The 14807-nt window shown below is 42.6% G+C and overlaps 1 protein-coding gene across 5 annotated transcripts in view; it reads left to right on the top strand.

Moving 5' to 3' along the window:
- The window catches only part of PHKA1 (phosphorylase kinase regulatory subunit alpha 1), a 3177076-nt gene that overhangs the window by 540485 nt on the left and 2621784 nt on the right, over positions 1–14807 (top strand). For all 5 annotated transcript variants that reach the window (XM_044057561.1, XM_044057557.1, XM_044057558.1 and 2 more), the window contains exon 7: positions 7128–7208. In XM_044057561.1, the coding sequence (XP_043913496.1) occupies positions 7128–7208 (81 nt within the window). The remainder of the gene's footprint in view (positions 1–7127; positions 7209–14807) is intronic.

Consider the following 14807-nt stretch of genomic DNA (forward strand, 5'->3'; position numbering starts at 1 on the left):
ATCCCTTGAGCTCACCTTTAGCAAACCTCAGTAAGCAGGTGCTGGATGGCCATTCTTGAGGCAAGGAGGCCTAGTACTAGAAAGTCCTATTCAAAAAAGTGGAAAAGATACTGTTCTTGGAACCAGTCTCAGGGGATGGGCACAGTGGTGTCCAGCTTACCTCATATACTAATTACTTAACAGAAATGCTGCACAAGGGCCTATCCTTCTCGTCGATTAAGATTCATGCCTCAACCATCTCAGCTCATTATAATATTGAGCCACCCCTTCTCTCATCCCCTGGTAAAACAGTTCCTTAGAAGGGCCAAACATTTAAGCCCCCCCCCCCCCCCCCCAGAAGAGCTCCCACTCCAACCTGGGACCTAAATTTGTATTGGAAAAATGTATTCTTCCCCCCTTTGAACCATCTGTTACAGCAGAGTTGAAATTCCTTTCTTGGAAAACAGGTTTACTTCTAGCAATCACTTCAGCAAGAAGAGTGTCTGAACTGCAGGCCCTTATGGCAGTGGAACCCTTCATTATCTTCCATGCGGATAGGGTTTCCTTCAGGACTAACCCATCCTTTGCCCAAGGTGTGCTGTATAGTGTGGCTTTAAACCAGTCCATTCATTTGCCTACTTTTTTCCCTAATCCTCTGAATAAAGGGGAAAGGATACTGCATTCTCTGGACATGCACAGACAGCATAGATTCTATTTGAACAAGAATGGCTCTCAGAAAATCTGATCAGCTGCTAGTCAACTTTGCTGCAGGGGCAGATGGGAAGGCCAATTCAAAGCAATCCATTTCCAAATGGATAGCACACTGCATCCATTTCTGCTACAAGCACAATGAAAGACCTACCCCACAGGGGATAACACATTCCACTAGGGCCGCATGTACCTCTACTGCATTTCTCAGAGGAGTCCCTACCAGAGACATCCTGGAAGCTGCAACCTGGAGCTCTGTACATACTTTCACCAAGCATTACCACTTGCCTATCTTTTCTAAATCCAGAGCTGTATTTGCCACAGCAGTCTTACAAGGCCTGGTTGCTAATCCTAATGCTCCTTAACTACCTCCACCCTTCCTTAGCTTTGGGAATCAACCCAAATGTGATGACTGCAACAGTGAAACACGAAGAACAGAGTACAGTTGTGTACACTTAACATAAATGTAGATGTTCGAGTGTATTCACTGTTGCAGTCCTGGTTGCACTCTCTCCAGCCCCCTGACTTCTCTTTACTTTTACTTATCCTTTTTGTTTGGCATATCTTACATCATGTGTGTTTGCTTTTTGCTGGGTGTATTCCATACCTTGTAATTGCTTCCTATTGTGGGGGCACCTGACATATGGGGCAAGAAAAACTGATGTAATGGTGTCTGCTGCATGTTTTATACCCCCTGACGTCATGGAAGAAGCGCAGCATCAGACGCAGAAATCCCAAGACTCTGGTATTCAGGCCAGCTGAGGGCTACCTGCAGGCAGATAACCCAAATGTGATGACTGCAACAGTGAATACACTTTAACATCTACATTTATGGTAAGTGTACAAAACTGTACTTTAAGGGAGAAGTCAGAGCTCTGCTTACAAGAACCTTTGACATCGGTGCCAAAATTGGATCCTGTCAGATCTGACGACCCAAAAGACAGACAGCATGGATCTAACATTATGGCAAGTACATAACTTTCGATCTGATGTTATTTTCATTCATTCCTCAGCTGATGAGTCTCTGATATGACTTGGCCACTTTTACTAGACTGATGGAAGCAGTACTCAAGCTTCTGCCTTTTCCCATAATACCTCACTATCCTGGTATATGTCCGATGTCATTTGCTGCCACATAGTTCGGGCATGGATTTCTGGTCTCGAGCTACAGAGATTAACCATATACGATTATATCCTTTTTTATGAGAGTTTTATCTCTAGTACTTTCCTCTTCCTTCCTGTGCACTTTTAAAAATCTTAACTTTTTAACCCATTCATCTCCCTTTTCTAGTTGGGCCTTTATACACTTGTCTTGGTACTCTTATAAATACAATTATTGGTATTCTCTGATCCGATCTGCATTTTTCATCACGGAGCCAATATTTCCTGTGCTACATTCACACTTTCTACAAGGGACATGCAAGAAATCCTTCAGACCACCTTCCATTAGTTCAACCCTTTGGTCTTCTAGGAGCTTATCTGAGGCAGAGGTGGATAAGGTAATGAGGAAGTTTCTCAAAGCTCAAATCCAGATTGGAGGTGATTACATCTCCATCTCCCATTGGACCTGTGAGACTGCCCTCCTCTCAGGGTCATGTAGTATCACCTTCTCTGATCTGACCAGTGATTTTAGACCTCCCAGATCTGAGATCCTCGAGGATGTCCTTGTGTGTTGTCTAAAGACAAAGTTGTTCTTCCACTCTGACCATTAACCCTGAGTCACCTGGCTCAATCTTTTCAGAATGGAATTAATCCCTGAGCCAAAATGTCTGTATCAGCTCCAGGGGGTTGGGATGAACTCTGAAGCTGTCAGAGCCATCCTTGCCTTTTGGTGTTCCGGCACTGGACAGCTCGGCTCCAACAACATCCTCAAGGCAGGAATCCATAGGGTTTCAGAGTTTGTTGCAGGAAGCTTCAGTGCCATTGTGACCAGCTGTTTCTCCTGGATCTTCTGCCTTTGGGGTTATGGAGAGGACCTTCTCTACACCCAGAGAGAGGGTATCCTTACCCTCCTCGGATTATATTCTACCCCTATAGAGTTTAAGCTCTGAGCAAGTCAGGCCTGTTCCACTACAACAACCACCCTGTACTAGCCTGCAGACAGCCCTCATTCAGGACCCTACCTACTTCCGATACTTCAACAGTCCATTCCACAGGACATGCAAAAGGAGGCACCTAGATTCCTCTTGGGAATCTGTCACCGAAGACATGGATTTTGATGAGGGGTGGTCCCCAGATCACTACATGATGATGTCTCTTTTGGAGAGATCCTGGAACTTAAGCAGAGAGGTGGATGGTGTTCTGATAACCCCTTCCCAAGGGGGGTCAGTGTTTCTGGAGGCTTTTGGGGCTTGCCTGGCTACATATTGGGTGGTCTCTCCAGCTGAAGAGTTGATTAACCTTATCTCACTCCAAGCATGGAAGGAGCCCTATACAAAGGAATTGATACTCAAGAAGCCAGATAAGTTATCTCCACCAAAAGATAGGGCCCACTGGAGCAAGAGAATCCCTATAGATGGCCATGGTGGTGGCGGCGGTGGCAGCCACTAAGAGGGAGCTTGTGGAGCAAAGCTCATCTCTCAGTCCTCAATAGAAAGAGTCTAAGGCCTTGGACAGATTTAGCAAGTGCATTTATGCCTTGGCGACCAAATTATTTGTCACATTTCACCAGACTTCAAAGGAATTTGACCAAGGAGCTTTCCAAATATCTTTCTAGATCCATGTCTGGAGGTCCAGAAAAGTTGCTTAACAAGTGGCCACCCAACAGTCCAGTTCCACTGCTTCCTTGAGGTTGATCTGTCATGCTGAGGGTATCTTGAAGGTATTGCCATTAGAAAAAATGCCTGGATGAATTTGCGGAGCTCTTCCAATCTTCATTCATCAGTGCTCCTTTTGTTGGATCATCCTTGATCGGCATCTAAGTTAAGAAAACACTCACTAGAAATGAGCAAGACAAAAAGACCCCTGTCATTGGGATCCACTTTTCTACCCCTCAGAGATCCTTCTCCAGGAATCAACAATGTGGTAAAAAGACATGGTTTTGTAAGTCCCAAGGATCTTTCCAGGAACAATTTGGAGATCATTCTTCTTCGGGCAGAGAGGTGAAACTCTACTGGAAGACATCATCCTCACGGCAGGGGTGGCCTGCATGGAGGTTAGTCGGGGGGGTGTACTTATCTCTGCACCCAAAAGCCTGGCATCCATTACACAAGACACTTGGGTGCAAAAATATAATATCCAGAGCTTATTTTGTGCCATTTTCCCAAATTCAGCAGGAGGAAAAGTCCTTGATGTTCCACTCAATCATAGGGAAGAAGCAGCCTTGGAAATAGAAAAGTTGCTAGAAAGTCAGCCAGGAAGTCCCCCATATCTTCAAGGATCCAGAACTTACTCAAGATTCTTTAGTCCCAAAGAAAACAGGGGACTTGAGACCAATTTTGGATCTCAGCCAATTAAACTAGTAAAAATACACAAAGTTGTGGATGATCACGGTTCATTCCACCTTATGTCTACTACAAAAGGATGACTGGATGTGCTTGATACATCTTCAAGATGCATACTATTATATCAAAATGAACAGGTGCTCTAGAAGATGCCTGCGCTTCTGGCTCTCAGCCAGCCATTACCAGTTCCGAGCACTGACCTTTGGCCTCATCACAGCCCCCCATGGTGTTAAAATGTACGGTAGTAGTAGTGACTCACCTGAGAATGCTGGGATTCCATGTGTTTTCATACCAAGATGTTTGGCTCCTGTCCGCCCCAGCCAGGCATCTATTGATTTCAAGCAAGGGACTACTTGCTTCGGTTATGTCATCAACTACACATCACAGTCAGTTGAACCAAATTTCAACTTACGCCTCATCAGACCCTGAAGTTCATAGGTGCCTGTACGGACACTGTCAACCAGATGGCTTCTTTTACGCTAACAAGAGTTTGTTCTTTCAGGTCACAGGTCATGAAAGTCATCTCCCTTCTCCTACAGTGAGACTAGTCCTCCAAGCATTAGGGTCAATGACAGAAGTGATGACGCTAGTTCCGTTAGCCAGGTTTGGCATGCGAGTCGTACAGTGGACCCTTTCAGTACAGTAGTCTATTCTTCAGCATCCTCTAAGCACTCCAGTCAAGATTTCCAAAGTTTTCAAGGAATATCTTCTTTGGTGACTTCAATCAGAAAAAGTTTAAGGTAGTTTTTTTTTGGTGTCCCACAGCCAGTCACCACGGACACCTCCCAAATTGGGTGTGTGTGAGGGGCTATTTATGAGAAGGACAGTTAAAGGTGTATGGTCCTCAGAAGAAGCCAATTTGCATGTCAGTGTCATGGAAATGAGGAGTGTTACTAGTGTTGCAGGCTTTTCAAGATGTTATGCCTACAGAGATGATTGCAGTATATACAGACAACATCAGTAGTATTAGCAAACAGGAGGGGCAGATATTTACCCATTGTGTCAAAAAGCAATGAAAGTGTGACAGTAGATGATCTCTTCCATTTGTTTTCTTATGGCAATGCGCATACCAGGGAAAACTAGCGTGCTAGCCGACAGACTAATCAGGTCCATTTTGATGCCTTACAAGTAGTCTCTCAGTCTAAGAGTGGCGGAGAAGGTTATCAGTGGAGCTAGCCATGCTGCAATTTATTTGCTTCTCCCTTCAACAGTAAGTGCCACATGTTCGGCACCGTGGTCCCTTCACAGGGGAATTCACAGAGAGATGCTCTAGTCCACGATTGGCCTTCTGGTCTCCTTTATGCTCCCCCCATTACCCTTCATCCCAGAATTTCTAGAATAAACATCCTGGTTGAAGACCACAGTCATCCTTTTTGAATCCTTTTGGCCTTTGCTGTGTTGTCCAATTTCATTCCTTCTCATCTCCCCACCCTCCAGCTCCCTTCCTAGTGATGTCTAAGGGTTATGCTTTTGGGAACTCAACCGTTCCCTGCTTGAGCTCCAGCCTTTCTGTTTGTCTTTATCTGATATCTTCATCATAGTGTGACATCATGTATATGTTAATTTAGAACACCAAACCTGATCTGAGATATACCAGGATAGTGGGGCATTATTGCTAAAAGGTGGAGCACGAGAGCTGGATCCCTGAGTCTAGTTAAAGCAGCCGAAGTCAGATTTGAGGTTGGTTCAGTGACTTAGTTGAGTAAGAATGAAAATGGGCAGCACAGATGTATTATTATAGTAAGCATATAACTTTTGGTTTTACTTTCAATTTGTTAACTAGGGTAGAGCGCTGACCCCATTGGACCTACTTCAATTTCAGCCCAGGGGTAAACATGGTACATGCCCTTCATTCAGTCTGTGTATGCTATGCAGTATATACATATATTACATACAAAGTGAGTATTATGAGTTGGCTTGAGGGTGTAAAGACAGTAGATTGAATGATAAAATGAATACTTGCTTTATATACAGAGTGGATATCAGAGATTGTATGCCGAAAAGAGTCACAATAACAAGTGGAGTCAGAACAAGGTATCTAACAGAAAGTAATGTGGGAAGAATTTGTTACATGAACAGAGAGACAGGAGTTGCATTTTCCCCCCAAAATTCTCCGTATGTATATAATATATAAATATATATGTCATCTTACTTGTGTTCTGATTTATTCTATGCCAAAAAAGTACAAAAAATCCATAGATATATGATAATGTGGAGACTGCTAGATCAGTTTCATATCTTTGCAGTCAGTTGGCATTACTTCAGTCTTTTGAAGTTTTACTTTATATTTTTATTTTCTTTTCAAGAACTGATTTTACTTTAACATGGAGTGTCTCCTTTGACTGTTGCCATGTTCTAGAGTCAGAATGCAACCCAGCTTGTTGTTCACAAGCCTCTCTAACTGGTGTAATGGTTCTACACATGTACTGTGCCACTGCATTCAACGATGCAGGCACACTAGATTCAAATAACTGGTATTTCTGTAACTTAAACCATGGATTTGGTAAATGTGGTAGTTCATGGTCCATGCTTGTGGGCGGTGTCTGTTACATGTCCATAACATTTACATTCTCATCCTTGGAAAACTTTTTTCTTGTAATTGACTGGCATAAAAAATGTTTCTGGTAAAATATAGTCTGTGACTTCATAATTGATGTGAAAAGTGCAGGTTAAGTTTTGATTTTCAGTGTGTTCTTTGCTATTGAGCCAGGTAGTAAAGAATCTGGATTTAATTTTTGTTTCGCTGCTGTTACACTTTCAGACTTCTAAAACGAATTGCATGTGAAGTAATATGTGATCTGTTTTTGTTTCCTTTTGTCACCACAGGATGTTCAGTTTTAGCTTTGTCACTTGAATGCATCTGGAAATGCGGTCTACTCAACTGTACACAAATATGCCATGCAGAAAACTTGTGTCTTAGGAGGATTCTAATTCATGTTTAATTTGTACTGAACATAAATGATAGGCAGTTAATCTTTATATTCTGTATTTATGTAGGACTATGGCATGTGGGAACGTGGTGACAAGACCAATCAAGGAATAGCTGAGCTGAATGCAAGTTCCGTGGGCATGGCAAAGGTAAAATCTCAAATGTAATACTGAAACTGTTACTGATGTGCAGGAAACATGCACTGGTGCAGTACACATTGTTTACTGGTCTTGTGTTTCTTGGTTGTGTACCTGTCTGGTTGTGTTGTGATCCATACCATTGTGTCATGTATGGCTTTAACCTGTTTTCTGGGTGTATACACTTCTGGTTTTACTGCAAGTCATACTCAGTTTCACAACTGTCTGACATATTTAAGTTGGGGAGTGCCACTGTCTTTTGATTTTTTTTTCTGGGTTTACCTACCTGATGTGTTTTCTGTCCCAGCCAGAATTGTTTTCAGCAGTGACTTTTTCCCCCCAAGAAGGCCAACACCAGCCAGCTTTTCAGTGAACCATAATAAGTGCATGAGGCACTCGTACAAAACCAGCATTGCTAGGACCTTTCTTCAGGTCTTATTGCTGCTTGTTAGTGCTTCACATCCCCCATCAGTACTGGGTTATTTTCATATGTGTAGTGCCTTTCAGTTATTTACTGTTTGCTTGTTTTCTTCAGAAATCATTCAGAATTATATTTTTTATTATTTTGTGATTGAGGTACGTTGAATCTTCAAAGAGTGACAGAAGACTCCCAAGTTTCAGTCATATATTCTCCCATGACACAGACATCTTAACAAGAAAGTCTAACACAAAGAAATGACTGATGCCAAAGTCGCAGATAAAAATTTGGTGCCAAGAAATGCATTCCAGTGTCTTTTAGGAATACTACCACCGAGGCTGATTATTCGACCAGTAAGACACCCCATAATACTTAACTCTGTAGTGAGGGATCTGGTAACATATGTAGACAGTAATCTGGCCTTTGCCCAACATATGACCAAGGTAGTAAAAAAACTTGTGTTGCCCAACGTATAAGTAAGGGCATGGCATCTAGGTCCAAGGAAGTCATTGCTCCACTTTATTTGGACCTTATCAGACCCGTCATTGAGTGTCATCATACCCCCTTCGGCATGTATCTGACCAGACGTATGCAACAGTTGGAATGACCATAAAAGTTTCTTATCTGGAGAATGCAGGGTATAAGCACGTTGTCCTATACAGATTTGCCTTAAAGCCCTATGTCTAAACTCTTGTCTCCTACAGGTTACTTAGAAGTGATCCATGCCTGGCATATAAAGCATTCTCCGATCCAGCTCTATACATTTTGCACCTCTGCAAAATGAACAGCATGAGAACCACTAGATCCAAGAGTTTAAATTGTGATGTAAATAAGACATGTCAAGACAGATGTGTGTCTCAGGATCCCTATGCTCTGAATCAGGCTTCCCCATCCATGTGAAGCAGAGTCCATCCCTAACCATATTTAAGCATAACCTTGAGCAATAGATGAGAAATTGGAAATACATCCTGAGTCTGACCTCATATGTCTCTGACGGTATTGCCTGCAGTAAGATACCCTCATATTAACTTTAGAAGTTTAACTAACGTACCCCCTCTAAGTAAACGCCATTGATACATAAGAAAACAATTGGGTTGGATTGAATGAGTAGGCTTTTTAAAGGACCCTAGTGATCATTAGCCTAGTATATGCCAGTAAACCTATAAGACTTAAAAAAACATTGATCTGTCTGTTACATTGACGAAGGCAGTAATATTTATATAACAGAACTGGGATTCTCATCACTGACCTCATTGTTGACAAAAACGAGACCTTAGTTACATCTTTGTTCAGCTCCTGTGTTGGTGTCCCGTGATTATGTTTGTAACAGGAATTCTGTTGATGGAGATCCACCATTTCTGCAGTGTTTTGTAGCTGCCTTGACTTTTCAGTGAACTGTTTCATTGTAGTACAGAAAACCATATTGTAGCAGGAGGGATCTACACTAGTCCCTTTCTTGGCCTGACATCAGTATTTTGAGAGAATACAGAGATGTGAATTTTTGCAAAATGGAAAAGAAAAGTGCTCCTTTTGACTTCTGTAGTAAAGGGGAGTGATTTTTTATATGGTGTAAATACAGTGTCATTTCTGTTGCTGTTCAGACAAGGAGAATTCTTCCTTTTATGTGGGAATTAAATTGAACTGTTGAGAATCCTTATTCTCCAGAAAATACATAATGGAGGCATTGAAGGGTGCAGAATGTACAGTACCCTTGCATATATCTGAGGATATTTTAACGCATATAATCTGTAATTTGACTACTTTCATATAATTCTCAGAAGGCAGATGATAATCTCTTGACTAACATTTAACTAGAGTGGAAAAGCTGTCCCTTACATTCATAGGTTCACTGTCCCTTACATTCATAGGTTCATACTGAAGTACTAGGCTAGCTGTCCTTACAAGGCTTAAACATACCTAGTTTCCCCTTTTTGTCCTTGAAATAACCTATCCTATTTGGTTAGAAATTAGCCTTACCCATCCCATGGTCGATAACTGTATGTTACTCCTAATGAGAATACTGGGATCATGCCATAGATAATTTGAGGGAACCCACACATGGGGTAAAGTATTTAGGTGCTGCCTCTGTCCATTAGTACAGAAGACGGTTCTGGGGCAAATGTTCTGTTCGCCATCGGTAGATCTAACTTGTGCTTGAAAATGGACAGGGATGAACTTTGTTTTAAGCGGATGGGAAGGCTGTTCCACAGCAGCAGTATCCTTTGCAAAATATACTTGTCCTTGCAAACCATTCTGTTAATGATGCAGAAGTTTCGATCACTTGTTTGAAGAGGTGATGGAAAAATCAGTGCGGGTAATGGGATTGAATCTTGGTAAGAAGAGTATGAATTTTGTCTTTTTAGCATCGAGTGTTAAATGATGCTGTAGTAGCCAGAGTTTGATTGTGGAGTAGGATTCCAGGGTTATGGCTTGCAGTTAATTAATGGGTGGAAAATTGACAAGTGGAGTTGTCTGCATATAGTGAGTTAGGGTCAAAAGCAGTATGTACATCACTGACAAATATATTAAACAGCATTGAACTCAGAGCTTTGAGGGGCATGTGTATGAGGAAGAAAGAAAGAGTATGCAGTTTGCCATTTGACACATTGTATTCTGTTACGTGGGTAACTGTAGAACAAAAATGTTTTTTTTAACACCTTTATGGATTTATTATTTTATGTAAAGGAAAACCAACCGTATTAGCTTGCTCCTCATTGCAAACATTGCACAACACATTTATTATGTAAATATCAATCCAATATTAAATAAATATCTCATTTCCTGCCTTCCCTTAAGTCTCACTCCTCCTCCAAAACATTATTCTGCACGTATTGTTCTCATGATTTACCATTTTTTCTATATAATTTGTTCTTACCCTAAAGATACAATTTCCACTCCTTTTATCTCTATTACAATATTCAGTACTCCAAATACAGTTGGTTTAGACTTTGATTTCCATTTTCGAGTAATCGCATTTTGGCAGCCACCAAAATTAAACTTAAGATCTTACTAAGTCTGGACAGTTTGGATCCAGTAACCCAGCTCAAAAGCAATTCCTTAGATACACCCAGTTATTTACCCAATATTTCTAATAGAGTACTCTGTAACGAATTTTTGAAGTCTGCCAGCCCATTATACTCCAAAAACATATGTTCCCAGTTACCTCTTTCTTCCACATTATGCCTACAGCATATGCCATCTACCAGAGGAAAAATTCTTTGGAGCCTGCTTGGGGTGTAAAGATACATATCCAAACACTTCCAAGCAAAAATTCTAAATTTTCTAGACTTTGTTGCATACTTGGGAGCCATCCATATGTCACCCCATTGTTTCCCTGTGAATTTATTATCCAAACTCTCTTCCCAGTCTTTTTTTTTACCTCCTCTGATTGATTCCTGTAGTTATCCTGCAATATTTTATATGCCTTACTAATTACTCCTTTTTTAACAGCAGTTTCTGTTCTAGATTTATTTAAAAACTCTAGAAGAGCAGGTCTTTCACTTTGGATTCCCCTATCACATTCTCTTTGCCTATACTCTGTCAGTAAATTCCAGCCCCTCTTGCCTATTCTTTGTACCAGTAATTGCAGTCACCCTATCAGCAAAATCTCTGTTCTCATTTTGGCTTAGTTCCTAGAATACTTTCTGCTACTTTTTGAATATAATAATCTGTATGGCTGTTTTTCTCCTTAAGGATCTGCATTCAGAATGCCACTCTATCCTTATTTCTTGAATTTTCCTCCTGCTTCCTCATTATCCTTTTCCACTAAGAATTATAGCTTTCTGCATGTGTTGGATATATGGGCCTTAACTGTGTAGCTCTAAAATACCGATTCAGATCAGGTAGTCTAAGCCACCTTATTCTGTTGGAAGGATCAATGTATCCCATTTGACCCTTGCCTTCTTTCCCTCCCAGATAAATTCCGTCAACTCTCTACTAAATATTGACCACATCCTCTCCTTTGGTTAATTAAAATATGCATAGCATATATAAAACTAAAGAGACTAAAAACATTTACACTGCTTGTATTTTGCTATCGATATCCATAAACAAGAACTTCCAGTTTCTCAGTTTTTGTATTTTATTTAGTCACTTAGGTTCATAGGTGTATACTAGACAAATGACCACTAGGGCTCTTGTAATCCTAGCCATGCAACCAAAATATGACCTACAATTTTGATTTATATAGGTGGTGATTTACTGACCTCCTCTGTCCATCAGAGACTTAGGAGCCAGAACTGGGGTGAATTTCCTATTAGGCATACATAGGGGATAGGGAGAAACTCTGCTTCACATGGATGGGGGGGGGGCTGTTCCAGAGAATGGGAGTTCTCTGTGAAACATATCCATCTGTCCAACATATCCTATTTATGTAGCAAGAAAAATTTAGGTCTTTAATAGTTCTGATGCTTTTTTTCCAGAGGTGCCTTGTATACCAGACAAAGATTCTCTCTTGAGTAATCTGTATGATACAGAGTAAAGAGACAAGGCTTTGAGGCAATCGGCTTAGGACATTGTGTTTAATCACTGTATTCTTTTTGTAATGAAACTTTGTAGAAGTTCCAGTTGCTACCAGTGAGTGTCTGGTCAGGCAAATAGCAAAAGGGACATTGTACTCTGTGATGGGTCTCATGAAGGCTGAGTACAGTGGTATGATGACCTCGCTGGACCTAGATGCCATGCTCTTACTTAAAACGTTGAGCAACTTAGAAGGATTTTCTTACTACCTTGGACATACATTGGCCTAAGGCTAGGTTACTATCTTCATGAATTCCCCAGGTCTGTGCCTAATGAATCAACTTTTAAGGGTTTTTTTATTGATGACGTAGTTACCAGGGGTGGCACACTTCCAAAAGTAATGCTTTTCTCTGTAGAGAGTTTTAAGCCATGGCTTTGGAACCAAGCATTTGTATGCGTTAGACTTTCCTGAAGGGCGTTTTCATCTTGTGGGGAATTCAATAAATGCTTCCAGTTTGCAATCATCTGCGAACTTGGTTGGCGAGAAGTCTTTGACATTGGCTTTAACATCCAAAAAGTAGATGTCAAAGAGGAGTGGGCCTAGCACAGAGCCCTGGGGTGACTGGACTCCTTGTGTAGGTGGCCTCAATGATTCTAATCTCCTCCTGGTTCCTGTCAGTGAGCCAGCTAGCTATCCAGAGTGTTATAAAAGAGGTTTATACCTGGTTCTGTAAGTAGTTTGGTGACAATGCCCTGGGTTAGGATATTGTATCAGATGCTTTACCCAGATCTTAGGTATATACCATTTTCCTCTAATCCATTTCTTTGCTAATCTTTTCAAAGAAGTCCCCCAGATTCAGTAAGCATGACCTTCTTTGACAAAGCCAAACATGGATGGATCTAGCGTCTGTAGATCTCCTATGTCCTTGTTGATAATTTCCATGATAATTCTTTCCGTGGCTTTGCAAATAAGACTAGGCAGACTGATGGATTTGTAGTTTCCAGGATCTGTTGAAGGTCCTGTCTTATGAAGGGGGAGGATGGCCTTCCCCCTTCATAAGGGAGGACCTTATGAAGGTGATGACTGTTACATTCCTGAATTTCACATGGCAGCCTCTTTTAAGGCTGCGGTTAATAATGACTCCAGGGGTCCTGATAAGTAATATTTTAAACTGTTCAGGAGGCATCCTGAGATGTTATCAGGCCCATTGAGGCCATGTTCTTGGATTTAGTTAATGCAGCCAGTACTTGTTCCATAGTTATAGTTGGAGGAGTTATGTTTGAGGGTATTTTTGGGGGATGGTTGGGGTGTGAGGGGGGATAAAGTTAGAACTGATCATGTCTGCTAACAGGTTCACTATATCGCCAGGCTCTGTGAATGTGGCAGCATTAACCAACAGATCTGAAGTAGGAGAATTCATTTGTCAGCAACCTGTGGGTATGGATCCAATATCGGATCTGAACCGGCATGGTTTATCCAGCTATGGATCCGAGCTCCTAGCTCCTCCCCTCACCCATAATGCCCTGCTCTCCCTACATGACCTCAGATCTAGTTTGCGCGCATGGTGAAGGCTGGGTCGTCAGAGCTCCAAAAGCTAAGTGTGATTATTGTCAAAAAAAAGGGTTTTAAAACTTTTAAAATTTTTTAGTTGTGTGAAAGTTATAGGTTTCCCTTCGGTTTATATCTTTTTTGGGTTATTTTAATATAGTTTTTACCCTCCCCTCGCTGGTTCGTAGTTGGTGTGTGTGTGTGTTTTCTTGGGGCCTTTGTGTGAGTGTTTTAGTTATTTTTATTGTTACTATTTAAAAAAAAAAAAAAAAATAGTGATGTCTGAGGCCCCAAAGGCTATTTTTTCAAAGTGCTCCGAGTGTGGCGATAAGCTTTCCCCTGCTGATGGCCACACTCTGTGCGTTCGATGCCTTGGGGTTGAACACCTCACTTCAGGGTGTTCAATCTGTGCAGGGTTCAACCCCAGGGCATTGAAGGAGCGGAGGTCGAAGCTGGTCTTGGCGGGACTCTTGCCCCCAGACTCGGCTTCGGCCCCCGCCCCTTAGGTGGTCACTGCTTCGGCAGTCCCTGCCTTGCCTGCTCCCCCTCCTCCACCCGGGATTCAAACTCCCGCCAAAGGGTCGGAGGAGGGGGAAGCCAGGAAAGCGGACCGGAGAGAGAAGCACCACAAGCGGCGGGCCGAGACCTCCATTTCGGCCCCGCCGGCTAAGCGGGCTTCTCTTCCGGCCTCTCTGGCTGCTGGCTCTCCCCCTCCTCGGCTCCGGTCCCCGTGCTTTTCACCGGAGCCTGAGGATGAGGAGACCCGACCTCCTTCGAGGCTATCGAGGCGGCACTCAAGGCCTACCTCGGTAGCCTCGTCGAGGTCTACTTACAGCCTCTTTGATGCTGATCTGGACCGGATGATGCAAAGGTTCATCCAGGCCCAGATGCAGATGGGAGTGCTCCTGCCTCCCCCCCCCTCTGGGGGGGGAGCTGGACCCCCTTTTTTAAGCCCATTGCTCCTTCTCCGACCCGCTACCCGGGTTCGGAGCGCCTGGAGCCGGGCAGCCTTGGAGCCGCGGGTGGGTTGGCGCCGACAGTACTGGGTACTTCGGATCCGACCCTGCCCTCGAGTCTGTCGGATCCGACCTCTCGGAGCCTTGGCCCGAGCTTCGGATCCGAGGGACTCAGTGTGCCTTCGGCGCCGTCCTTGTCGGAGCACACTGGTCCCTCGGATCCGAGGGGC

The sequence above is a fragment of the Protopterus annectens genome, chromosome 15.part0, assembly GCF_019279795.1.
Source record: "Protopterus annectens isolate FY-2018-M chromosome 15.part0, PAN1.0, whole genome shotgun sequence".
NCBI lineage: Eukaryota > Metazoa > Chordata > Ceratodontiformes > Protopteridae > Protopterus > Protopterus annectens.